Genomic DNA, 27,824 nt, shown 5'->3' with positions numbered 1-27,824 from the left:
TTATAGAGATTGAATAATTCCTTGAAAGCTCTGACTTGTTCAGGCTGAGACCTTATGCAACAATTATCTATAATTGTTCTACCTTCTCTAAATCTAAAACTCAGAGAGATTGTATTTATGCTAGCAAGGGTCACTTGATCCATATAATAAAGTCACCACCCATGTATGTCCAAGAATACCTCTCTGATAAAGAGGAAAGAAAGATATGTTTACACATTGACTTCATTATTTCCTAGTTCCAGGGAAGGTGGAAAAGACAAAAACTCACCAATATGCAATATTGATAAAGTTATACTTTATGTAATTTTGCTCACATATATTAAATATATCCATGAATCTTTTCCCATAATATGTGTGTACATTCATAAATCAATTCTTTTCCAATGTAATCTCTACAGGGTAGGAATCTTTTCTTTCTCAGACTTAATAGGTCAATTAACCATGTCTAAGAATAGTAACATGGTGTGGTTATGTGTTGATGAATTCACTGAGGCATTCAAAGTTTAATATGAGAGTGTTTTGACATTATTACCATAAGCATTTCAAGATGTCCCAAAGTTATTTCTTTACTCCACTTCATATGCAGGATTACAATTGTGCAGACCCTTGTTATGATATCTTTGCACATACAGAGATATTTATTCATCCCCCCAGATACACATCCCAAATAACAAAATCATTCATGCTATAGTTCGTCAAACCTGAAACCATATTTTTCACATTTTAACATTTAGAGACTAGGAAAACTTCTAAAATTAATAGTATCTTGGTTTTATGAATTATGACTTATTTATACCTTAAATTATATCAACACTTATGTAAAATTACCTATTTCTTCATAAATTCAGATATAATTGCAAATCATATAAGAAGAAATTATTTAAAAATTTACTAGGCTTAAAATTTTACAATCTTGGGGTATTAGTTGCCATGGTGATGCTACAGTTGACTATTAGATGTATAGCAAGTCAAACAGGAAATAAGAAATTATCTAATTTTAATGTTATATTAATATTCAATAAATTTTAAATACTTTTTGGAAACATAATTCATTCTTTCTAAATGATTCATTAATTTCAGCAGTTTTATTTACAAGATAAATCAAGATATTGAACTTAATGTTGAACTATCAAAAATGAGTGTTTTCCAGGGTTTGGTTTATAGCAACTATTTTGCAACTTTCTGGATAATGTTGGAGATTATTCAGATGAGTGTGCTTGCTCTGATATTATTGAGGACAGAAATTAACACAGTACCAAAAGGATTTCTAATCAGCAACCTTTTCATAGCTGCTTTCACCTCTTTGTTCCGTAGACTATAGATGATAGGATTCAACATGGGGGTTAATCCGCCATATACCAAAGCTATAAATTTATCTATTTCCTGTGAATCCACAGCTGAGGGCTTTAGGTACATGGAGAGAGCTGTCCCAAAGAACAAAACCACCACAGTCAGGTGGGCTGCACATGTTGAAAAGGCTTTGCTTCGACCACCCCGTGAACTAATTCTTAGGATGTTGGAGAGAATGAATGCATAAGATATACAAATTAGAAGCACTGGCATGGGAAGGATAAGTGTGGTGATCACCAGCATGAGTAATTCCACCATGGAGGTGTCCACACAAACCAGTTTCAAGACAGCCAGAATTTCACAAGCAAAATGATTGATTGTGTTATGACCACACAGAGAGAGCTGCAGCACAAATACTGTTTCCACCAGGGTGGTGAGGTAGCCTGTCAACCAGGAACCAGCTGCAATCTGCAAACAAACCTTCTTGTTCATTATGATGGGGTATCTCAGGGGGTTGCAGATGGCCACATATCGGTCATATGCCATCAAGGACAAGAGCACACACTCAGTGGCACCCATAGCTAGAGAGAAGTACATCTGAGCAACACACCCTACGAATGAGATGGTGTTTTCCCCTGTAACAAAGTTTGTCAGCATTGGAGTAAAAGCAGAAGAAGTGTACCAGATGTCTAAAAAGGAGAGGTTGCTGAGGAAGAAGTACATGGGTTTGTGTAGGTAGGAATCCAGGATGGTGATGGAGATCAGAATGATATTACCCAGCAGGGTGATCAGGTACATCAGCAAGCACAGCACAAATACAATGACCTCAACTTTGGGGTAGTGAGAAAATCCCAGGAGGAAAAAAACTGTTACAGATGTCAAATTTCCCTGAAACATTTTATTATGTCATATTCATTTGTATATATGCACAGAAAGATTAACATCATATATTATATATAAAACATAAGATCCCCTCCCTTCGTATTTTCTGGCATTTGTTTCTTCATATGAACTTGTAGTCTATGATATAGACTTGTAGTCTGTGTAGTCAAATGCTTCTCCAGCTTGCTGATAGTAATATATGTTTGAAGGAATTTGTCATTAATTAGGAAAATTTCAAGTAGGAAGTCAACAGGTAAATCCTTAAGCTGTTACTTTTGATACAAGATTTTTTGTCAGTGTTAGGAAGGGAGAGGTTTATTTCATAAACATCATGAGACATTGATGAAAGAAATAATCTTATGCATTCTTTCTTTTTCTGAAATCACATTTGTAGCTGATCTATAGCTAAGTCATTAATTTACCTGAGCCATTGGAATTATTTTCTTACCCTAGTTTTGTAACAGTCTTCTTACTTAGGAATTGTTCTGCTTTCCAAGCTTATCATATTTTCTGTCACTCCTGGAATTCTGTCCAAAATAATTTGGGAGATTCAGTGAGTTAAAAAAAAGTTATAAATTTCTGCAGTCATAGATTAATTAACCAAAAACCTTGGACATTTCAACACAAGTCCACAGTTTCCATTTCAAACCCAGGAAGATGATGACAGATATTCTCATGGTGGTAGACATATATAGATATTTCTTTCATATAGCTACAATTTGCCTGGCATCTGTGCTCCAGAATCATCCTTCAAAAGACCAACTATTGGCACTATAAGGCAATTTAAGCTTTTTGTTGCTTATGAGAAGTTTCCAATTCATGTAGCAAATTAAACTTAGAACTCTATTTGTGCAGAATTAAAATTCTGAAACTCCAGGGATAATGTCCCATAGATCCAATTATAGTCAGTAACTGGTCTGTTATAATTGCAGTGTTATTCAAACAAGAAATAAACATATTCCTATCTACACTATCTTTGGGAAGGGAACTTTTCTCTGCTTCTGATTGTGTTATAAAAGCAGTCAAGCTGGCTAATTTTAAAAAAGTTAAGGCGAATGAATAATGTTGACAGTTTCTCCTTTAGATTGAAGGAGTGTTTCATAATGTGTACAATATGAAGTTATACTTGATATGGAGCCCACCAAAGATGGAAGAAGGAGAGCTTAAGTAACTCTTCCATTGCTCATCATAGCTCAAAGATAAGATGAGAGTAAATGTTCTTCATGGAACTTGAAGGGACAATTTGTTTTAAAGAACACTTCTTTTAAGGTAGAACCATTTTGAGAAGATAGTTTCACCAGATAAAGGCATCTTGATCCTTCAGAAATCCACTGAATGCTCCATTTGAGTGATTTTTATAATCTCTATTTATAATTTTCTGTTTTCCAAATGAGCAACTAATGGCGAATAGTGTGTATGGTGGTATGGAGAAAACATGCTGTCAGTCTCATCACTATGCAATTGTGTTTGGATGCCTTGGTTTTAGTAACAGATTGTAATCATGACTATTACTAAATTACTTATATCACATCAAATATGTTTTAATTCTCAGAGAAGTTTATAAATTTGAACTATTACCAAGATTATTTAAAAAAACAACAACAACCAGAAATCCTGTCCTCACTGTTTGCTTTATTACAAACGGAATGTAGCCATGAGGTCTTCTATTTACTCTGCTCTCGTAGGGATATAACCTTCAAGGCCCTGGGATGATTCACTTCTTTAACTACAGGACATCTTGGTGCACAGGAAACAATACGGCTTTAGTGCTGCAAATACTTCCCACTTCACCACTTCAGTTTTGTTATCTAGAGCAAGTTGGTGATCCTCATTGAGATTTAGCTTATTTGTAAAAGAGCAATGATAATATTTCTTTATCAGGGTCGTTATGAGGAGTAGAGAGATATTTTATGAAGAGCAACTTACATAGTATCTGATTTATAGTATACACTCATAGATTTCAGATTTTTCTCTCTTCTGTGGTTTTCTGTTTGCTTCTTGAATCCTCTTCCTTTCCTGTATTTACTGCATTTACTGGATTTACTTCCCCTTCTCACTGTTTCCTTCCTTTTTGACTACAGCAATATTCTTACTTTCCCCCCTCATTTAGACAAGATTAACTGCAACCATAATACAAATGGTTGAAGCAAAAGGAAGAAGCTGACTGACATCTGGCCCCAGAATCCCATTTCCCTCTGAATTTATTTATTGACTACCATTCCCAACTTGTTTGATTTCTTGAACTTGTAAAGCTGTAAGGCTTATACAGCTGGAAGTAAATAATTTAGGTTGGCTTCACTGTGCCTAGGAGAGAACTGTACTGTAGGGCTACGCCACAAAGATTTAAAGGAAGGCAGTGACTAAGACTGAGGAAGGTTGCTGACCTGACTCCCCCCACTATGCATAAAGCACCAAACCACACTTCTGCTTTGTAGATAAATCAAAGCACACTAAAAAGAAGAGAAATTCTGACACTCCATGGAAAAATTCAAACTCTGTTTATGATAAAGCACACTCAGCAAACTAGCAGTAAAAGGATACTTCCATGAGGAATGAGCAAGATGGTGGAATGATAGTTTTCAGAGCTTGTACCCTCACAGAAGCATGTTTGAACAACTATCCACAAATGAAAATACCTTTACAAAAGCTAAGGATTTCAGGTGAAAGATTATGGATTGGTGAATACTTCTGGGTCTCCATTGAAATCCAGAACAGAAATAAGAAAAGACACATTGAAGGGGGTAAGAACAACACTTTCACATTACCCATGTCATCCTTTCCTCAAGCCTAAGTAGTGCGATGCATAGAGACACCTCATGGGGGAAGAAGAGTGAAGTGGTATCCAAATTTACCATGAACTTCAGCATAGAGCTCACCCCAGTGAACCCTGGCACCTTGGGCTCCAGGCTCACACCCCCAGAATAAGGCTCCTGGCCACCACAGTGCCAGGCCAGGCCCTGAGGTTCCAGGCTAAATGCCTGCCCTTATAGATCAAGCTTCCACGACCCCACTGTCAGGCAGGAAGCTGCAGCACCAGCATATAGGCCAACCCTCACTGATTATCACAATAGATGCGGGAAAAAAAAGTGACAGAATTCATGATAAAAACTCTCAACAAATTATAAAGAGTGTGCTTCAACATAATAAAGACCATATGTGACAAGTCCATAGCTAACTTCATATTCAACAGTGGAAAACTCAAAGCTTTTTCTCTAAGACCAGAAACAAGACAAGGTTGCCCACTCCTGCCGTTTCTATTCGGTATAATACTGGAAATCATAGCAAAAGCAATTAGACAAGAAGAAGAAATAAAAGGCATCCAAAGTGGAAAGGAAGAATGAAAACTGTCTGTGTTTGCAGATTACATTTTCTTTAAATATAGAAAACCCTGAAGACTCCACCAAAACTCTGCTAGAACTAATAAACAAATTCAGTAAAGTTGCAAGATACAAAAATCAATGTACAAAAATCTGTTGCATTTATATACACTAAAAATGAACTATCAAAAGAGATATTAAGAAAATAATCCCATTTATAATAGCATTAAAAATAATGAAATACTTAGGAATAAATTTAACTAAGGAGGTGAAAGTTATGTACACTAAAAAATAAAGACATTGATTACAGAAATTGAAAAAATGCAAATAAATGGAAAGATATCCACACTCATGGATTGGAAGAATTAATATTGTTAAAATGTCCATACCACCCAAAGCAATCTACAGATTCAGTGAAATCCTTATTAAAATTCTTATGGCATTTTTTGCAGAAATAGAAAAAAACAATCCTAAAATTTCTACGGAACCACAAAAGAGCTCAAATAGTCAAAGCAATCTTGAGAAAGAACAAAGCTGGAAGCATACTTTCTGAATTCAAAATATACTACAAAGCTGTAGTGATTAAAACAGCATGATACTGACATAAAAGCAGATGTATAGATCAATGGGAACAGAATAGAGAAACCAGAAATAAATTAATGCATTTACATGATCTTTAACAAAAGTGCCAAGATTATACAATGGGAAAAGTACAGTCTTTTCAAAAATGGTGTTTGTAAGTTGAATATCCACATGCAGAAGAATGAAATTGGACTCTTCAGACCATATACTTACATCACCTCAAAATGGATTAAAGACTTAAATATAAGACTTGAAACTGTAAGACTACTAATAGAAAACATAGGGATAAAGCTTTTTAACATTGGTCTTGACAATGATTTTTTATTATGAATCCAAAAGCACAGGCAACAAAAGCAAAAATTGAAAAATGGGATTGCATCAAACTAAAAAGTTTCTGCAAAGAACAATCAACATCAAAGAACAAAGAACAACCAACAGAATGACGAGTCAACCTATGGAATGGGAGAAAATATTTGTAAACCGTACATATAATAAGAAGTTAATATCCAAAATTTATAAGGAGCTCAACTCTGGAAACAAATACCCAATTTAAAAACTGGCAAAGGACCTAAATAGACGTTTTTCCAAAGAAGACATACAAATAGCCAATAGGTATATGAAAAAATGCTCAACATTATTAATCATCAGAGAAATGTATATCCTAACTGTAGATGACAAACTGATAGTTACCAGAGGGGAAGTGGGTAGGGGGCTGGGTTAAATAGGTGATGGGGATTAAGAAGTGCACTTGTAGTGTTGAGCACTGGGTATTGTATGGAAGTGTTGAATCACTAAATTGCACACCTGAAACTGATATTACACTGTATGTTAAATAACTGGAATTCAAATAAAAACTTTTGAGCTATCACCTTCCATCTGTTAGATGGACTTCCTCAAAAACTAAAAGTAGTATTACCATATGATCTAACAATTCCATTTCTGAGTATATATGCAAAGGAAATGAAATCAGTATCTCAAAGAGATATCACCACTCCCATGTTTTTTATAGCATTAGTCACAATAGGAAGGTTAGGGAATCATCCAAGTGTCTATTAATGGATGAATAGATAAAGAGAATATGGTAAATTCATATAATTGAATATTATTCAGTATTAAAAAGAAAAGGAAATATTGTCACATGCTAAAATTAAGATGAATATCAAGGACATTATACTAAGTCAAATAAGCCAGGCACAGAAAGTCAAATACTACATTGTTTCACTGATGTGTGGAATCTAAAAAAGTTGAACTCATGGAAACATAGAGTGGAATGGTGCCAGGTGGGGTGTCCAGATTAGACGATATTGGGAAATGTTGGTCAAATGGTACAAAGTTTCAGTTATGCAGGATGAATAATTTCTAGAGATCTAATGTACAGCATGGTGACTATAGTTAATAATACTATATTTTATACTTGAAATTTGCTAAGAGAGTTGATCTTAAGTGTTCACTCTGCATACACACACAAAAATGATAACTGTATGAGGTGATGGATATGTTAATAGCATTATTATGGTAATCATTTCATAATGTATATGCATTTCAAGCATTACATTGTATACCATAAATACATAACCTTTAATTTGTCAATTGTACTTATATAAAGCTAGGAAAAAATTAAAAATATTACCTAAAACAATAAGAAGACACTTCCAAAACATAATAAAGGCTATCTGTGGAAGACTTCAGCTAACATTAAACATAATGAAAGAAGAGCTGAAGTTTTTAACTTTGAAAATTATAAAATTTTGGGGGGTGCCTGGGTGGCTCAGTCAGTTAGGTGTCCAACTTCGGCTCAGGTCATGATTTTGCAGTTTGTGGGTTCAAGCCCCGCATCAGGCTCTGTGCTGACAGCTCGGAGACTGGAGCCTGCTTTGGAATCTGTGTCTCTCTCTCTTTTTCTCTCTCTTCCCTCCCCCACTCACGCTCTCTCTCTCCCTCCCTCTCAAAAATAATTAAACATTAAAAAATTAAAAAAAAATAAAATTATAAAATTTCAGTGTTTCTTTTAGATGTTGGTAGTTTTTGATTCCAAGAAATCGTTGCCTTCTTAATGGTCAAAACGACATTCTGGGTTCTACTTCTGAAACCAATACTGCACTGTATGTTAACTAACTTGAATATAAATAAATAAATTTTTAAAAATAATATTCGGGGCAGTTTTATAGACAGAATGTTTATGTTTAGGTGTATGATTTATTTCAAATCCATTGTTGTGTATGGGGTGAGATATGGGTACATAGTTATGCCAGCATTATTTATGGAAAAAGGTATCCTTTCCCCATTGAATTACCTTAGCATCTTTGTTGAAAATTCATAGATCATATATGTGTAGATTTCTTTCTGTACACCTCTATCCTGTTCCATTGATTTGTCTTACTTTGTGTCAGTACCAAGTGAATTGATTATTACAAATTTATAATAAGTTTAATAAAAAGGTAGTATAATCTTCCAACTTTATTCTTTTTAATGACTGTTTTGGCTATTCTAAGTCCTTTCATTTCAATATCAGTTTTAGAATCATCTTGGCAGTTTTTCTAAAATCTCTGCCTGTATTTTGAATGGGATGGCATTAATCTGTAAATGAATTTGGGAAGAATTGGTAACTTAATATTGACTCTTTTAATTCATGAGTCAGAGGAATTTCTGTAATAGGTTTTCCTTAATTTGTTTCTATGTGCTTTGTGGCTTTCAGTATAAAAGTTTTACACATCTTCTGTTAACTTTCCTTTAGTCATTTTTAGTTTTTATTCTATTACAAATGATATTTAAAAATATATTTAACAATTGTTTATTATTGGTAAATAGAAATGCAGCTGGTTTGTGTGATCTGATACATCCTGATAGATTGGGTAAAATCTCATAGTAATTTTATTAGTTACCTTGTGGACTCCTCGGAATTTTTATGGTCGTTTTCATATGCAATCTGTTTTTTCAATTGTAATGCCTTTTATTTATTTCTTTTGCCTTATTGCACTGCCCAGGACTCAATGCTATCTGTAAGTGGGGTAGTGGACATTCTTGCCTTCTTCTTGATCTCAGAAGAAGAACATTCAGTTTTTTAACTGATTTTATCCTGCTGTTTTTTCTTGGATATATCCCCACATTAGGACTCCTTTTTTCTTTTCTCTAAATCGAAAGAATGGATATAGATCATCTTTTAATTTTCAATCATGGAAAAATTTGTTAAATTTGTCATCTTCTAAAAATTTTTATTTATTCAAATTCAAGTTAGTTAATGTACAATGCAGTATTGGTTTCAGGAGTAGAACCCAGTGATTCATCACTTATGTATTACACCCAGTGTCATCCCAACAAGTGCCTTCCTTAATGACTATCACTCATTTAGTCCATCCACCCCTCCCCCTCCCCACCAGCAGCCCTCAGTTTGTTCTCTGTATTTAAGAGTCTCTTATGGTTTGTCTCCCTCTCTGTTTTTATCTTATTTTTCCTTCATTTCCCCTATGATCATGTTTTGTTTCTTAAATTCCACATATGAGTGAAATCATATATTTGTCTTTTTATGACTTAGCATAATACACTCCAATTCCATCCACGTTGTTGCAAATGGCAAGATTTCATTCTCTTTGATTGCTCAGTAATATTCCATTATATAAATATATACTACATCTTCTTTATCCATTCATCAGTCAATGGACATTTGAGCACTTTCCATACTTTGGCTATTGTTGATAGTGCTGCTATAAACATTGGGGTACATGTACCCCTTCAGATCAGCATTTTTGTATCTTTTGCATAAATACCTAGTAGTGCAATTGCTGGGTCATAAGGTAGTTCTATTTTTAATTTTTTGAGGAGCCTCCACACTGTTTTCCAGACTGGCTGCACCAGTTTACCTTCCCACCAATGGTGCAAAAATGTGGTTAAGTTTATCATCTTAACTATTTTAAAGTGTACAATTCAGTTGTGTTATGTATTTTCACATTATTGTGCAGTAGATCTGTAGAACGTTTTCATCTTGCAAAACTGGAATTCTGTACTCACTATACACTAATCTTCCCTCACCACCAGCACCCATTGGCAACCAACTATTTTCTGTTTCTATGATTTTGAGTTCTTCGTATGAATGAAAATCATATAATATTTGTCCTTTTGTGACTGGCTTATTTCAGTCAGCATAATGTCCTTGAGGCTCATTAATGTTGTAGGATGTGACGGGATTTCCTTCTCTTTTAATTCTCTTTTATTCCCTTATATGTATATACCACATTCCCTTTATATTTTCAGCTGTTGATGAGCATTTGTGTTGTTTCCTCCTATTGGCTATTGTGAATAATGCTGCGTTAAACACGAGTATACAGATATTGCTTTGAGATTTGCTTTAAATTCTTTTAGATATATACCCAGAAGTGGGATTGCTGGATCATATCATAGTTCTATTTTAATTTTTTTGAGGAATCTTCATAATGTTTTCCTTAATGGTGGCACCATTTTACATTCTTGCCAGTAGTGTACAAGGGTTCCAACTTCTTTCCATCCTTGCTGACACTTGGGCACAGGAGCTATTGGACTGAGGGACTTCTCTTACCTAGATGACCCAGGTATTGCAAAAACAACATTTTTAATACTCCCATCCCAATGACCCCCCATTCCCCCCAAAAAACAAACAAGCAAACACTTATAGAGCATGTTTCTCTTGATCTGTTGTGATCTAGAATAAATTGTTTAATTAGCACTTGCCAGTTTTCAATTCCTGTGTTGGTGCTGGTATCAGAAGATGGGAAAGGTCTGAACTCTTCCCTTAGCACCTTCTCAGTCTAATTAGGGAAATGGAGTGTAAAGACAGTGTAATTTGTGAGGCATGGGGGTGAGTGAGTGACCTTTGCTGCAGTCTGGGAATGGGTTACAAAGGACTTCCTGGAAGAATTGATACTAGAGCTGAAGTTAGAAGGTTATTAAGGGCAGCCAAATGAGTGTGTGAGAGAAAAGGCTTCCAGGCAAGGAGAGTGACATATATTTAAACTGGGAGTTGTAAAATGTCATATTGTATTCGGGAAAGGTAAGTAGATTGGTGTGATCTGATCATTAAATGCAAAAGAGGGAGTTGCTGGTGATAAAATTGGAATTATCACACAAGGTAGTCTATGCTAATTTAGGAGCTTCATAGCCCACATTTTAGGTACTGTGGAAGGATATTTTTTTTACTGGGAGAAAAGCAATATGAGTATGGCTCAATTTTTTAAAAAATTCACTGTGCTGATATTGGGGAGAAGGTATTAGAAACAAGAATGAAATTAAAACTCTGACAATGGAGGGGCACCTGGTGGTTTAGTTGGTTTAGTATCTGACTTCAGCTCAGGTCATGATCTCCTGGTTCATGAGTTTGAGCAGCACATCGGGCTTGCTGCTGTCAACCAGTCAGCACCGGGCCCACTTCTGATCCCCTGTTCCCCTTTCTCTGCCACTCCCCTGCTTGCACTCTCCTCCCAAAAAATAAATACATATAAAAAAAATCTCTGACAGTGGAAATGAGTGGGAGGAGTTTGAGTCCTGAGATATAACATCATCTGATGTTCACCTTACAGTATAACTCAATTTAGGGAATTAGAACATCATAGTTGAACATAATTTGAGAAAATTGAGAAATTAAGTGAGATCTCAGTGAGATTATAATGTGGCCTTGCAGGTGCTTACTTGTCTTATTTTGACACATTTTTGAAGTTCCTAGGAGGAACATGAAAGATGTATTGATAATGAGCACTGGGGGGACTGGATAGCCCTTGCAGTGATCTCAGGAAGATCCATGTGCATGGGTAAGTTATGAGGGAAGTGATGTGATGAATATTTGGGGCTAAGGAAATTTCTTTGATACTTTACTGATCTCCCCTAAAGAAGACAACCATTTATTGCTGCCTGCAAAACCTTTATGCCTCTACAAAGAAGAGTTAAGATCAAGGGAAAGACAGACTCACCTTCTAAGCAGAGCTGTTACTTGAGTTGAAGACTCCATGGAGCCACATTTTCTAGAAAGGAAAGAGCACTGAACCAAGATTGGGGTTATTGCATAGGAGAATGAGGTTAGGACCTCAGCCTAAGAATTTGGGAAGTCACAATTCAGTCCATAACAGAAGGTATGGTCACTTGGCACCTGACAATTTTACACTTCTTCAGAAACATACTCAGGGCCTATTAAGGCTAGTACTTGGATGTGGGAAAAATGTGGGGGTCCTCTGAAGTAACCTGCCCACCAAAATCTACACTAATCTGCTCTCCAAGTTGCAGTGAATTTTCTTTCTTGGTGGCAGGGAACACACCCACCTGATAAGCTTTCTGGCAGCTTTCTTGAGGTGGGAGGCCAGCAAAACAGATGCTTGAGCCAGGTGTAGGGGTTATTATTGACAGCTAGGTGCACAATGGTTTGTACTGCATTTCCTAACCAGAGAGTAAAGAAGGCATTGTCTCATCCCCAGTGTACAAGGGAACTTAAGGCCCAGGGTTTCAATGAGTGTCATTTTTGCTTCCCAGTATAATTTTTGGTTTGTTAGGATTGTCTAAGGCTGGCATAGAAGCTAGAGTAAAGAAAGAAGTCACATTTAAGAAAAAATTCTCAAGAACAAAGTCAAAGAAGTGTGACCAAGAAGTCTTCAAAACAAAAGGTAGCTTTCAGCCTGAACCAGGAACATAGGGGCAAAGCCAAGGGATTAGAAAGTCCAGAGAGATGAAAGAAAGCAATAATGGATCCAAATGGACAGTGGGAGGGCTAGTAGTGAACAGAGTACCCCAAAATGGGTATGATTTTGATTATCTTTTGTAGCATAGCAAGGGCAGAATAAATTACTTTAAACAGAAATTTTAAGTCAGACTCCCTTATATCACACGATTGACTCTTTCGTGGGTAAAAGTTGTCTTATACTGCTTTCTTTTTACCTGTTTACCCATCTATAACATTTGATTCTTTTTTTATATACTGCTTTTAATTACCATTACAGTGCCTTGAATATAATAGTGGGTAAACAGAGATTCGTTAAATGAGTAAATAGTTAATCACATTGGTCATACACCTGCAAGCTGGGACAAGATAACAAACAGTGAACATATACACTGGCCTACCCTACATAGAAAAAGGAAGCATCTCTATGTGCAAACTCTATATTCCTGCATTTTTCTAAGTATAGTTTTAACTATTCCTTCGGAAGCTGAAATTTAAATTTAAGCTCTATACTGTTATAATCCTCTATTTTCCCTAGATGGCGACAGAGACTAGCTTGTCTGTCTTTGAGGTCCCCTTACAGAAAAGCTTTCTCAGAAAGAACAGAAATTCAATACCTTTTGTACCTATTGATATTGATATTTACATGTAGTGAAAACAAGTTGTTTTACTTATATTTTTACTCAAAATATTTCAAAGCAAAAATAAACTGTTGAAGAGAGTTGATAATATCATTTATCAAAGATTAAGTACTAAATAATAGTTCTGTGCTCAGCACGAAACTAGAGGCTATGGGGAATAGAAATAAGGAGAACGCCCTTGAACTCATTAATATCTCTTACATTAATCTATGTAATGTATCAGTCAACAGCTCCTGCCTCACCATTGCTTAGGGTCAACAATAGGAAGGCTCTATGAGGAGCACCTGTGTGTTAACTGCTATTCCTGCCTCTGCTTTGTGTAATTAATCACAAGAGAGCAAGATAAGGTACAGTGTCGTTTCAGTGGTAAGTGATTTTTAAAGCTTCAGCCAAGCAGAAGTCAAAGTTCTGCTGTCCCATAGTATGGTTTCAATGTGGGTGGGAGTGTGGTAGTAGCCTGTCTTAATGTTTATTTTATTTTTGAGAGAGAGTAAGCAGAGGAGGGGGGGGTGGCGCAGAAAGAGAAAGAGAGAGAGGGAGACACAGAATCCGAAGCAGGATCCAGGTTCTGAGCTGTCAGCACAGAGCCCTACTCAAGGCCTGAACTCACCAACCCTGAGTTCATGACCTGAGCAAAGTCATGAACCCTTAACTTACTGAGGCACCCATGAGCCCCATAGCCTGTCCTGACAAGACAGACACTATTGTTTCCAGTCATTGACTTCAAAGAAGGTGTATTAGTTTGCTAGGGCTGTTGTAACAAAGTATCACAAACAGGGCGACTTAAATAACAGAAATGAATTATCTCACAGTTCTGGAGGCTACAAATCTAAGATTTTAGTGTTGGAAGGGTGATTCCTTCTGAGGGCTATGAGAGAGAATCTGTCCTCTTACCTAGCTTTTAATGGCTTGCTGGCAATCTTTGGCATTCTTTGGTTTGTAGGAGCATCACCCCAATCTCTGCCTTGTATTTAGCATGATGTATCCAAAATTTCCCTTTTTTTGCTCTAAGGGAAATTACAAAAGATGTAGAGGACAAGATGCTTTAAGGATTATTGGGGTATTATGAATTAATTTATGAGTATAATTATAAAAAATAAATGCACACATTGGATATAATGAGACATATAAATGCTGACTGAAGGGGATAAGGCAGGGGACTTGAAAGATGTTTAATCTCTTAATTAATAAATCCTTGTCTAAAAAAATGATTTTGAAAAATTAAAATGATCAGTGAATTGTAATTAATGTAATGGTTTTTCTAAGTACATATGGAAATAATTTTTGATAAGAGTCATGTAGCACATTAAGTTAGGGTGAAGATTTTTAGAAACTCTTCCCAATTAAGATGTGGGTCTATGTTGCCTCCCTTTGAGTTCTGAGCAGGTTATGTACTTGCTCTGACTGATAAAATATTAAAGATGCGATGTTGGGCCATTTTTGGAGCCCAGGCCTTATAAAAGCATGTCAGCTTCTATTTCCCTGCTCTTGGAACACTTGTATTGGAGCCCTAAGCCACCATGGACGAAGTCGGACTGTTTTGCCCAAGCCACCATGTGGAAAGAACAAGGCATTTGAACAAAGCCATTCTGGACACTACAATTCCATTCTTCTATGGCTGAATCCTACCAGATTTTCCCTTTTTATAAGGATACCAGTCATATTGGGTTAGGGGTCCACCCTATGCCAGTATGACCTCATATTAACTAATTACATCTGCAAAGACCCTATTTCCAAATAAGGTCACGTTCTGGGATACAGGGGGTTAGGACTTCAACAGATTAATATTTAGGGGACACAATTCAATTAATAACATGAGAGTTTAAAACTATTTCCCAAGAGGACATTTTAAGTATTTTTTTGGTCTATTTCCTTTGAAGGAGGGTGCTGTTAAATTTCATGAGATGGCCAACATTTCTCTGCATAGAAATGTAGAGAAAATGTATCAAAGAATATAAAAATCATGCTATGAAGCAATGGTAAATGATATCTTTCTTTTTCCCTTTCCTTCTGTCCTCTCTTCCCTCTTCATTATTATTTTTTCACACAATGATGTTGAGTTTTCATATGGTACATGGCTGGCAAATACTGAATGAGTAGAAAATAGGAGGGGCATGAAAGTAGGAAAGGGTAGAAGTTTATAACTTATCAAAGTATTAGCACTCAAATTTCATGTTTCAAACAAAAAATGACCACATACTTCCTCATTAAATTATGAATAGCTAAGGTTCCTATAGCAGATATTCTAAAACATTTTGCTTACCTCATAGACAAGGCAAGGTGCTCCTTGTAATGTCATTCAGTATGCCATGTGCTATCCAAGATGAAGCCTGTTAGGGAATAATGTGACCTATAGCAGCCAAACTGGCCATGAGGAAGAATGCTCAAAAACAGGATATTAGTGAGTGACTTTGCTTTAGTGAGCCCATGAGTCAACCATGGTTATATTGTAACTGGACTTTTGGTGTTGAAATAGATTTGACTTCACAAGATGCATTATTTACATTATGTATAGTTGGAAAAAAATCTTTTTTTTAAGTTTAGGTATTTATTTTGAGAGAGAGAGAGCATGGGAGGGGCAGAGAGAGAGAGAGAGAGAGAGAGAGAGAGAGATAATCCCAAGCAAGCTCTGTGACATCAGCACAGAGTTCCACATGGGACTTGATCTCACAAACCGTGAGATCATGACCTGAGCCAAAATCAAGAGTCTGACACTTAACTGACTGAAACACCCAGGCACCTGAAAAATGTTTCGTTTGTTCATACATACAACAAACTTTCGAAGAATACTTTCCACGTGAAATCTCAGTTTTTAGCACAAAGAACTTTGAGCTGGTTAAGGCATGATCTCTGTCTTCAGGAGAATCACCCCAAATAGTTGAGCTCATTCAACAAACTGAATACACAAATGTGCATTGTAGCAGGATGAAAAACAACCTGAGTATCTTCTAAGACCAATGCCAAAATCCAGGACTTGTGTCAGAAACTAAGCATGTGGTAGATGGAGATATCATGCTAGCTTGGGGAAAATTCTCGTACTTTGTGATTGTCTCTTCTTCTAATCCTCTTTGACCACACTGGCCAGGTTTATGAGTCAGGCAAGTGAGGGTGGCCAGAACACCTGGAGAAAACCTCATATCTGCTGAGTATGATTGTCATCATGATTAGTGTCCTCTTCCCAAATAAAGGACAACTCTTAAATGTCCTCTATTAACCTTAATGTGCTCATTAATTCTTCAACTCATCAGCATTCCCAGATATTATTTAAATACTTAACTCTTCTTTCACTGGCTTGAGTTTATTTTTAAAGCTCTCAAATTTGCTTCATCCAACAGCTTTTTAATATCTGAAACAATGTATCCCTGATTGTAATTATGTAATTTGTTCATGAAATGGAGTCATATTTCTGCAGAAAAATTCTTCTGAATTTGTATTCCAGATCAACTATGCTTCTGCAGAGAATACCATATTTTTTAGGCGCTCTGTCAATGTAGCAAGGGTGGCACCCACTGTTGTAAGAAAATACAACTGAAGAGCTGGATGAAGAACTGCTAGGCAAATTATATTCCTAAAAATAGTAATAGGAGGCCTTGTAATGGGACCCAGCCAAAAATGGAGGTCCAGATGCTAGTCGAAGATACAGTCTAAGCTTTCAAGGAGTCACGCAGAGTCAAAACGGCAACTCATTTGTTTTCGCTCACATTATTCCCAGCATTGAGTACTACATGAATATACATTCACTGACTGTATAACCAAACCAATTAAAAACAGTTAACACAGTAGTTTTGGAATTGGAAGTCTTATTAAATACTGTTCAAAAGATCAACAATTTATTTGACAAATGATTGTTAGGCAAGTCACAGAAGACTACAAGTCCAGATATTTTTAATATTGATTTTATTATTTTCAATTTAGAAATTGACACACATAATTGAAGCATGGTCTGCAAAATCAAATCAAATCAAAGTTGCAGATTTGCAAATCAACAAGCCTGGAAGATTGTATATCATGGAATAAGTTTAAATGCTGTGTAGCCCTCACTTCTTCATTCACCATGATGGCTAACATTGTGCTGGTGACTAACACATAGTATTTACTCTCTTAGCCACTGTTTAGTAACTATGTTTTAATTTGACATTGAAGGGTAAATCCAAAAAGTAATCTCAAATCAAAAGCCATGAAAATTATTTTATAATCAAAACTTTACACATGATGACAGGGTTAAAGCTGTCAGCATTACTTGAATTCCTACTAGGTACCAAATGTCCAGACTTACGATGCCACTTTCTTTTCTGAACTTTGTTTGGTATTCAAAAATGATAGTTTATCTTGACATATTGATACAAAATTAAATTCTCTATTTAATTATCTATTAATAGAGACAAATATTTTATTAATCTTTTATTAGAAACAAAATTCTTCCCACTGTGAAAAAGATCATAATTTCCAGCCTTTAAAATTCTTTATTTTAAAGAATTAATTAATAAAAATTAATGCCAGGAATGTTTCAATTAGGAAATATGTGCAGTGGCTAACTTGTTTAAGAGCTTGGTAAAAAGTCATTTCAAAGAGACTCAATTCATGGAAGACATTAATTACAGCAAGAGGTCTTTTGATATTGACATCATGTTTGTGGTAAGGTCATAGATTCGCATTATAATTTTAGTGTTTTGACATGCGCTGACATGTTTAACTTGCTGAAACACATTTAAATATTTCTGTAAATCATCTACCAAAGGTGAAGAGGAAGAGGAGACTACCCATAACACCACATATCCTTGAGAAATGACTGCAGTATTCACTATGAAGTCATATTAGAGTCAAAGTTGCTAGTCCTTTTGCAGTGCAAAATGAAAATGTTTTATGTGTCTTAGTGGGACCAGCAAGTATTGGTGTTACCATTTCTGTAGGAGCCATGGCAAGGTGACTTCAATGCCATATGTAGATAAAATCCTCCATGAGGGTATCTCATAGGACTCAACATACAATATCCAAGAGCTTAATCATATCCAGACATAGCCATAGAGTTTATAAACAAGGGCAAAGATAAATAACGATAAATAACTATTTTCTGGACAATGTCCAAGCCTTACTAAAGTGACAAAGATATAACAAAAGAAAGTTGTCACTGAATCATCTGCAGTATGCACATCCCTATGAACAAAAAAGGAGTCTTATCTGCTTGAGTCTAGAAAAGGAGAAATTTTGTTTAAAATAGAAACAGAGGGCACCCTGGTAACTCAGTCGCTTAAGCATCTGAATCTTGGTTTCTGCTCAGCTCATGATCTCATGGTTCATGGGACCGAGGTCTGCATCAGGCTCTGCACTGACAGCACAGAGCCTGCTTGGGATTTTCTCTCTCCTTCACTTTCTGCCCTCCTCCCCTCCCCAAATAAATACCAAATAAATAAATAAAGTTTAGAATAGAAGCACTTTAACCTAGAAGGCACAGAGTCTGACCACTAGAAAAGTGAAGAAGATTGGGGGGACAAGGAGAGACCATTAGCTTTTTTATATCTTTGTTGAAATATTCCTCAAAAGCATCTGATTCTTTGTTACTGAGCAAACTTCTGATGACACATCCATTTCTGAACTACTAAAGTATCTTGTTTCTAATACTGGGTAAAGAGTGCTCTGAGTTTGTTAGAAATATTCAGTCTTCCATAGTAAATTAACAAATCTGCTGGTGTCTGCTTTACCATCTATCTCTTGAGAATTTGGCTGTTATGAACAGGTCCCTAAGAGACCAGTTAACTCTTGGCACACTTACAAATTCAAATTTCTGGGACTGAAAAGGATGAAACTTTGGAGGTGATGCATATAGTTATTTCTTGGATTATAGTGATGGTTCCATGGGTATATATATGTGTGTCAAATCTCATCAAGTTGTATACTTTAAATATGTGCAGTTTCTTATATATCAATTATATCTCAATAAAGCTGTTTAAAAAATTTTTATAAAAAATTTTTTTTAACATTTATTCATTTTTGAGAGACAGAGAGCATGACCTGGGGCTCGAACTCACAACCGTGAGATCATGACCTGAGCTGAAGTCAGATGCGTAACCAACTGGACCACCCAGGCACCCCTCAATAAAGCTGTTTTTTTAATGTTTATTTATTTTGAGAGAGTGAGAATGCGTGCATGCACAGGTGCACAAGTGGGAGGGGCAGAGAGAAGGGGAGAGAAAGAATCCTAAGCAGGCTCTGCACTAATAGTGAACATGATCTTGTGAAGATCATGACCTGAGCCAAAACCAAGACTTGGATGCTTAACTGACTGAGCCACCCAGGCACCCCAATAAAACTGTTTTTGTTTTTAATTTTTAAAAAATGCTTATTTATTATTGAGAGAGAGAGACAGAGCATGAGCAGGGGAGGGGCAGAGAGAGTGGGAGACACAGAATCCAAAGCAAGCTCCAGGCTCTGGGCTGTCAGCACAAAGCCCTATGTGGGGCTCAAACTCACAAATCGCGAGATCATGACCTAAGCCGAAGTTGGACGCTTAACCGACTGAGCCACCCAGGTGCCCCTAAAACTGTTTTTTTAAGGGGGGCAGGAAACTCTAGGGCCAGTCTCTGGGTTCTATAAGCTCACCAGGCTCTGAGGCCCTGCTAGGGGCCAGTGCTTGTCCTCGTCTCCGACCAGTGCTTCTTTCAGAGTCCCCATGTTCTAATCATGAACATCCACTGATTAGTATGTGACTTTAATCCAAATTTTCTCAGAAACAGAACAGACTTTTTATCTTTAAATTTTTTTTTAATGTATTTTTATTTTTGACAGACCGAGACAGAGCACGAGCAGGGCAGAGGCAGAGAGAGAGACACACACACAGAATCCAAAGCAGGCTCCAGGCTCTGAGCTGTCAGCACTGAGCCCGATGTGGGGCTCGAACTCAAGAACCGTGAGCTCTGACCTGAGCCAAAGTTGGACGCCTAACCAACTGAGCAACCCAGGCGCCCCAGACTTTTTATCTTTAAAGAAGACCTACCAATTTAAAAAATGTGTGGATGGGGTAAGTTCTCCTTATAATTTTCTCTAGTTTATGAGAAACGTTTTGATAATACACATCCTAGCATGCCAGTTAAGTCTTCTGTTAAGATTCTCTGTGTAAAGCTGGGCTCATTCGGCTAACATCCTTTGTGCCTCTAAGCTTTTCCAGGCTCTGTAATGGGAAGGACCTGTTCCTGATGCAACTGTTATAACAACAGCAGTAACAAATTTGTGAGTGATTATTATGAGTTAGCCAATAAGCTGGGCAATTTCCCGTATGTTTAATTATCTAATTAGCTGTTTGCCCTGTGAAACAATTTCCATTTGACAGGTGAAATATTGGAAGCTCAGGATAATAAAGTAACTTACTCAAAGTCACACAGTGATATATTTATGGCTTGAATCTAGACTTACCTGACTCCAAGATTCATGCTGTTTATGGTATTGTCTACTGTCTTTCTCTGATTTATTAAATGAGTTTTAATAGAGAGTCTGTCCTTTACTAGTACAATAACTTTCTGGTGAAGGAAACTACATTGCAAATAACCTAGATGTTACTGTGGAATAGATTTCACCAATTAAGACAATGGAATACAAAATTTAATATCAAGTAATTGAATTGATTTAGAATTTCTTAATAGATCTCCATTGAACTAAAAGATTTTAAACTATTAATTAGCTCAACTGTGGTTGGGCTGGGTTGATCATCTGTGGCTTAGTATGCCTAGTGCTTTCTACACTGGCAGCCTTTTCACAAATACATTGAAAGTTGAGTCCATTTACTTGGTGTCTCTGAAGGGCTACTAAATTTACTATTAAGTGGAATATTTCTTAGCCATAAAAAAGAGTGGAGTCTTGACATTTGCAACAACATGGAGCTAGAGGGTATAATGCTAAGCAAAATAAGTCAGTCAGAGAAAGACAAATGCCATATGATCTCATTCATATGTGGACTTTAAGAAACAAACAAAAAAAATGAGCAAAGAGACAAAAAGAGAGAGAGAGAGGCAAACCAAGAAACAAACTTTTAACTGCAGAGAACAAACTGATAGTTAACAGAGTGGAGAGATGAGTGAAAGGATGGGGATTAAGGGTACACTTGTTGTGATGAGCACCAAATGTTGTATGTAAGCGTTGCATCAGTAAATTCTACACCTGAAACTAACATTATACTGTATATTAACAAACTGGAATTTAAATAAAAACTAAAAAAAATTACTATATAGGCTGAATTTTTTCAATAGCTCAAGATCTAATTAGGCTTTTTAGGCAGTGGACTCAAGTTCTACAAAGGCATTAACTTGCGAAAAAGTTCTGTAAGACCATAGAATGGTAAGAAATGCAGTGTATTAGGTTTTTTTTATTTGTTTTTGTGACTAGTAACACATTGGCTAGAGGATAAGATTGGTAGCTTGTAAGTCAGAGCTAGATCATAGTGTTTGACACGCCGAAGTGCTTGACTCTCTGTTGCTTATCGGTTTTCTCTCAGTGAGTGACTTCCAATCTAAAGGAATTAGACAGAAATTAATTAGGACAGAATTAGGTCCTCTATCATCAAGTAGGTTCTAATTTTAAAGTCTTATGATCTCAGCTTCCTATTCAGTATACATAGTGGAAAGAGAATGGATCTTTTCAGGGGCCCCTGGGTGGCTCAGCCGATTAAGTGCCCATGATCTCGCGGTCCATGGGTTTGAGCCCCGCATCAGGCTCTGTGCTGACAGGTTGCAGCCTGGAGCCTTCTTCAGATTCTGTGTCTCCCTCTCTCTCTACCCCTTCCCTGCTCACACTCTATCTCTCTTTCTCAAAAATAAAAAAAATAATAAACATTAAAAATTTTTTTAAAAATAGATCTTTTCATTTGCACTGAGCATTCTTTAGATAAAGAATGTCCATGTGTTGTTATGAGGCCATATCAGAAGAATCTGGAAAGCTTGCTGAAAGGCAAATTCTTGGGCCCTGGGATTCTTATATTACTGGTTTGAGTTAATGCCAGGAATCTAAATTTTTAACAAACATTCTGCATGATTCTGATTAGTTTGTAATCACGTTACTTTGTGATCACATTGTACTATAATCTGCAAGATATACATAAATGTGGGTAGCCTTTCCTATAGGATACAATTTTTAAAAATGTAGCTACATTGACAACTCAAACATTTTATTTACTTTAAGAGAAAGAAACTATAAGACAATATATGGATAACATTTATATAGAATTACAAGTCCAGTTTCTAGATCTAGAAGACTATATACAACATGGGTTAGGATTAATGCAATTTATGTATTATTCTTATATACATTATAGCAGAGGCTATAATATGAAAGTCCACTCAACTGCAAGTGTTTGTTTTGGCCTAATTTCTATGCTCTAATTTCTAGTTTCATTTTTACTTTTTCCTCAATTCCTCTCATGCTCAAACATTGCCAAATATTGGGAAGCAGCTGGGCAGGGACCTTCATACCTCTGTGGCTTTGGATGTGCTCTCTCTTAGTCTAAAACGTGCTTCGCAACTTTACATTCTTGGTAATCTTTTAAGACTTATTGCAAGTATACCAGTTTTGCAATCTTCCCTGACTCCTCCAAGCCTAGGTTAGGAATTCCTCCTCTGCTCTCCAGCAACTTACAAAACTCTCTTGTACCTCATATCACATTGTACTATAATCAGCCACTTACTTGAACATCTCCACCACTAGACCATGAATTTATTTAATACTTACATTCAGGGAAATTATTACATAGGCTTGATATACAAAGGATTGTCTAAAACCTGGTTAACCAGAAGATCTAACAATCCCATAGACCCAATTCCTTAATTATTTTAGAAGAATGCATAACCATTTTGACTTTACCTAGAAATGTTCAGGTAGAATTCTTCAAGGAGGTACAGTGAACCCTTTTTTTTTAAAGTTTCTTATTTCATAATTGTGATTATACCTCTGAAATGAAATTGAGTATATCATAGGAGACCTAAAAACCTCTTTTATTAAAGATATACTACCTATAAGATAGGTATAAGATATACTACAACTTCCTATAAGATATACTACAACTGCATCTTAGTTGAATGCAATTTGTGGTAATTTCTTAGAAGAAAATCCTCTTTCCTCTTTTATATTTAACTGTAGACTTATATAATATTGTTGTCATATTTAATTTGGAATTCTGTTTATTCCTGTTTTGGTAAAATAGGCTTGTTTCCTTTATAATAATGCCAGTTTCAGCTATTCTCTATCACTTTCAACATTTCATTTCCTCCAAATATCATCTAAAGTTATTTTTTCCTGTACTTGAATATACTTATTAGTTTCTCCTTCTCTTTTTCTGGCCAAATGCCATGCGGGTTTTAATTAATTCCTTCTATAATATTTGCATGCTATGATTTTCTTTAATTTATTCTGTCTACACTCTTGCCTTATTTAATTCAAGGGAACATTTGGGGAATGGATATAGTTTGCATAAAGGATGCTTTGCAAATAAATTATGCTGCTTCCAACTGCCAGAATGGGTAAGCAAAACCTTGCAAAGCCATTTCTATAAAGTCCATTCGCAAACAATGAGAACACTTCTGATTAATGTAGGTTAAAGCTCCACTGAAAGTCATTAGTGCACTTCAATTATACTTGCCCACTTCCCACTTCAAGTTTTAAAAAGTAATGCTGAGTTTAAATGTTTGAAATTACTTTTTCAGCACCAGTTCTAAAAAGAATGTGTAAATCTGGCCCGGTTTGGCTGATAGTTCTCTATCCAGATGGAATTGTGGATGTGAATTTTTAGAACATTACAAGCTTGGAAGTCCAGTGATTGTACCATGATGTTTCACAAATCAAATTCCTGTCTTTTGTTCATTGTTGCCAATATGATACTATTTAATTTCATGTAAATAACTTCCATTTTATTAAAGTTAATTGGGTGAATTAATATAAAGCATATTTTTGGAAGCTTTTAGGAGACAGAGAGAGACAACTTGAAGAGAAGGAGCAGGGCTAAAGGTAGAGATACTAGTATAAAGTGACAGATTGGGGAAAGGGTTAATTAGAGGTCTCCAAAACTAAGAGTGAGAGGGGATACAGAGAGGTTGGAATGATTTTATTTTTTATTTTTATTACTCTCCATTTTTTAATAGAAAATTTTACAATTCAATATTTTATAAACATTCGTTTGTTTAATTGCTTATTATCTCTCTCCTCCAGTGAATGTAAGCTCTAAGAGTTAAAGGATTGTGTGAGTTTTATTTTCAAGTATATACTCAGCATCTATCACAGGGCTGATATATTGTACACTCTCCTTTTTTTTTTTTTTTCTAATCTCTTTTTCCATTTCATTATTTTTTTTCACCTTGATAAGTGTACTCTTTAATCCCCATCCCATGTTGCCCCTATCCCTCTACCAACCTTCCTTCTGGTAACCATCAGTTTGTTCTCTATAGTTAAGAGTCTATTTCTTGGTTTGTCTCTTTCTCTCTCTCTCTTTCTTTTGCTCATTTGTTTTGTTTCTTAAATTCCACATGTGAGTGAGATCATATGGTATTTGTCTTTGACTGACTTATTTCACTAAGCATTATATACTCTCTAGCTTATCCATGTGGTTGCAAATGGCAAGATTTCATTCTTTTTATGGCTGAGTAATATTCCATTGTTTATATATACTACTTCTTCTTTATCCATTCATCTGTCTATGGACACTTGTACTGCTTCTGTAGTGTAGCTATTGTAAATAATGCTGCGATAAACATAGGGTACATGTATCCCTTTGAATTCGTATTTTTTGTATTTTTTTTTTTTTTTTTTGGTGAATACCCAGTAGTCTTATTTTTAATTTTTTGAGGAACCTCCATACTGTTTTCCACAATGGGTTCACCAAGTTGCATTCCCACCAATAGTGCATGGGAGTTCCTTTTTCTCCACATCCTCACCAACACTTAGTTGTCTCTTGTGTTGTTGATTGTAGCCATTTTGACTGGTGTGATATGGATATCTCATGGTGGTTTTGATTTGCATTCTCCTGATGATGAATGATGTTGAACACCTTTTCATGTGTCTTTTGGCCATCTGCATGTCTTCTTTGGAGAAATGTCTATTCATATCTTCTGCCCATGTTTTTATTAGATTCTTTATGGTTTTTTGGGTATTGAGTTGTATAAGTTCTTTGTATATTTTTTATACTAACCCTTTATTGAATATGTCATTTGCAAATACCTTCTCCAATTCGGGAAATTGCCTTTTAGTTTTATTGATGGTTTCCTCTGCTGTGCAGAAGTTTTTTTTATTTTGATGTGTCCCAAACATTTCTCTTTGCTTTTATTTCCCTTGTCTTAGGAGACCTAGCTAGAAAAATGGTGCTACCGTGTATATTATACACTCTGATAAATATTTGTTCAATAAAATAAAAAAGGCTAAGAAGTTATTTCATTTTCAGTTTCTGGAAGTGTATAAGCCATAAAGATTAGAGCAGCCCAGGGAGGCAAGGAATCGTGAAGGCAATTTTAAGTACAAGGAAGAATGAAACAACAGCAAGATGAGAGATTGAGCAAGAGAAAATTCTGTTGATTTCTTACAGTCAATGTGATAATCTTTAAAATTGCTTAAAATATGTAATTATTTATTTGTAATGGATTAACGTAGACAAGTAATCAATATTAGTATGTATATATAGGAGTTTTATGTGGCAGGGAGAATAGAGGAGGTAGAGGAAATAAGATTGGAGTATATTTTTTTTAATTTTTAAAAAATGTTTATTTATTTTTGAGAGAGAGAGAGAGAGCAAGAGCAGGGCAGGGGCAGAGAGAGAGGGAGACACAGAATCCAAAGCAGGCTCCAGGCTCTGAGCTGTCAGCACAGAGCCTGACGCTGGTCTTGAACTCACAGACCACAAGATCATGACCCGAGCCAAAGTCAGATGTTTAACAGACTGAGCCACTCAGGTGCCCCAAGATTGGAGTATTTTAATGATTTTACACCAGGCATAGTTATTATGGCCATGTTTCTGAACAAATGGAGCATTCTTTTTTTAAATTTTTTATTTCATATTTTTTTTGAGAGAGAGAATTCATGTGAGTGGGGGAGGGGCAGAGTGAGAGGGAGAGAGAGAATCTTAAGCAGGCTCCATACCTAGTGCAGAGCCTGATCTCACAATTATGAGATCGTGAGCCGAAATCAAGAATTGGACACTTAACTGATTGAGCCACCAAGGTGTCCCTTTTTATTTATTTACTAATTTTTTTTTTAATTTTTTTTTTCAACGTTTATTTATTTTTGGGACAGAGAGAGACAGAGCATGAACGGGGGAGGGGCAGAGAGAGAGGGAGACACAGAATCGGAAACAGGCTCCAGGCTCTGAGCCATCAGCCCAGAGCCTGACGCGGGGCTCAAACTCACGGACCGCGAGATCGTGACCTGGCTGAAGTCGGACGCTTAACCGACTGCGCCACCCAGGCGCCCCTATTTACTAATTTTTATTTTTGAGAGAAGGATAGGGCATTCTTTTTTGCTCATAATCAATTTAGGAATTCTTTCTTCTACTGAAAGAAGTTTAAAACAACTTTTCTTAAAAACCTTACCATTTAAAGAAGCAAGACAATTATGGTACTGAGTAGGTTTGTTTCGAGATGCTCCTTGTCAGGCAAAGGATCGGGATGAATTCCACATCAATTTATGGTAGGAGATAAGGAATAGGTTTTATTAGAGAAAAGAAAATCTCACAAGGCAAGATCAGTGACACATATATACATGGTCTGCCAGTCTATCGCCACTGCACAGCATGGCTTCCATTTAGGAGATTGTGGGTCTTTTTTCTTAAATGGCAAACATGAGAAAGTGGTCTTATCATGGGAGGAATAAACTGGCCATTTGAATTTTGGGTACTAGCTATTTATAGTTGTCTGGGATGTTCATGGTCCAGCATCTGAGACCTTGTGACCTGTGCAATATTGTGATTCTCTGGGGAAGGGAGCCTGACACCTGGGATGCTCAGCCTGCATGAGCTCCTTTTGGGACCCCATTATCAGCTTCTCAGCCTGCTTGTTGTCTGGGAAACCCAGGCCTAAGAAGCACATCATTGGTAGTACTTGCTTTGTACCGTTTGAAAATTAACTTCTCAAGGTCTCAGCTTCCATATCTTAAAATAGGAATTATATGTATCTCATGGAATTCCTTGGAAATTTGGAACTTATTCCAAATGAACTAGATTTCTTTGTTTCTCAAAAAAAGAACTATATAATCATTTAGTAGTGATTATTAAAAAACACAAAATTGTATTTTTGTAAATACTGGGCTTTAAGTGGAGATTTCCAGAGAACTAGATTTCCTTCTGAACTCAAGCATTATTTAACATTTGTTTTAACCTTTTCACGTGGACCTGAAAATTAGATAACAAAAATTTATTAAAATAAATAAATTATTAAGATTTTGAAACATTTTATCTTTATTGCAAAATAACACTGGCTTCAAAAA

The 27,824-nt window shown here is 36.0% G+C and overlaps 1 protein-coding gene and 1 long non-coding RNA gene across 2 annotated transcripts in view; one reads left to right on the top strand and one right to left on the bottom strand.

Annotated features, from left to right (window-relative positions):
* The window catches only part of LOC147574954 (uncharacterized), a 641,937-nt gene that overhangs the window by 332,117 nt on the left and 281,996 nt on the right, over positions 1 to 27,824 (top strand). Inside the window, exon 7 of the long non-coding RNA XR_015242915.1 lies at positions 20,166 to 20,397. This is a non-coding gene — a long non-coding RNA (uncharacterized LOC147574954). The remainder of the gene's footprint in view (positions 1 to 20,165; positions 20,398 to 27,824) is intronic.
* LOC112851614 (olfactory receptor 13F1) lies at positions 1,204 to 2,187 on the bottom strand. The gene has a single exon (XM_025915131.1). The coding sequence runs from the start codon at positions 2,185 to 2,187 to the stop codon at positions 1,204 to 1,206; it is 984 nt and encodes a 327-aa protein (XP_025770916.1).

The sequence above is a fragment of the Puma concolor genome, chromosome D4 (assembly GCF_028749965.1).
Source record: "Puma concolor isolate L17-30 chromosome D4, mPumCon1.1.hap2, whole genome shotgun sequence".
In the NCBI taxonomy this organism is placed as follows: Eukaryota; Metazoa; Chordata; class Mammalia; order Carnivora; family Felidae; genus Puma; species Puma concolor.
This window is presented reverse-complemented; position numbering and strand designations above follow the sequence as displayed.

Coding starts and splice junctions, on each gene's coding strand:
- LOC112851614 (XM_025915131.1), bottom strand. CDS start 2,187: ATGTTTCAGGGAAATTTGACATCTGTAACAGTTTTTTTCCTCCTGGGA.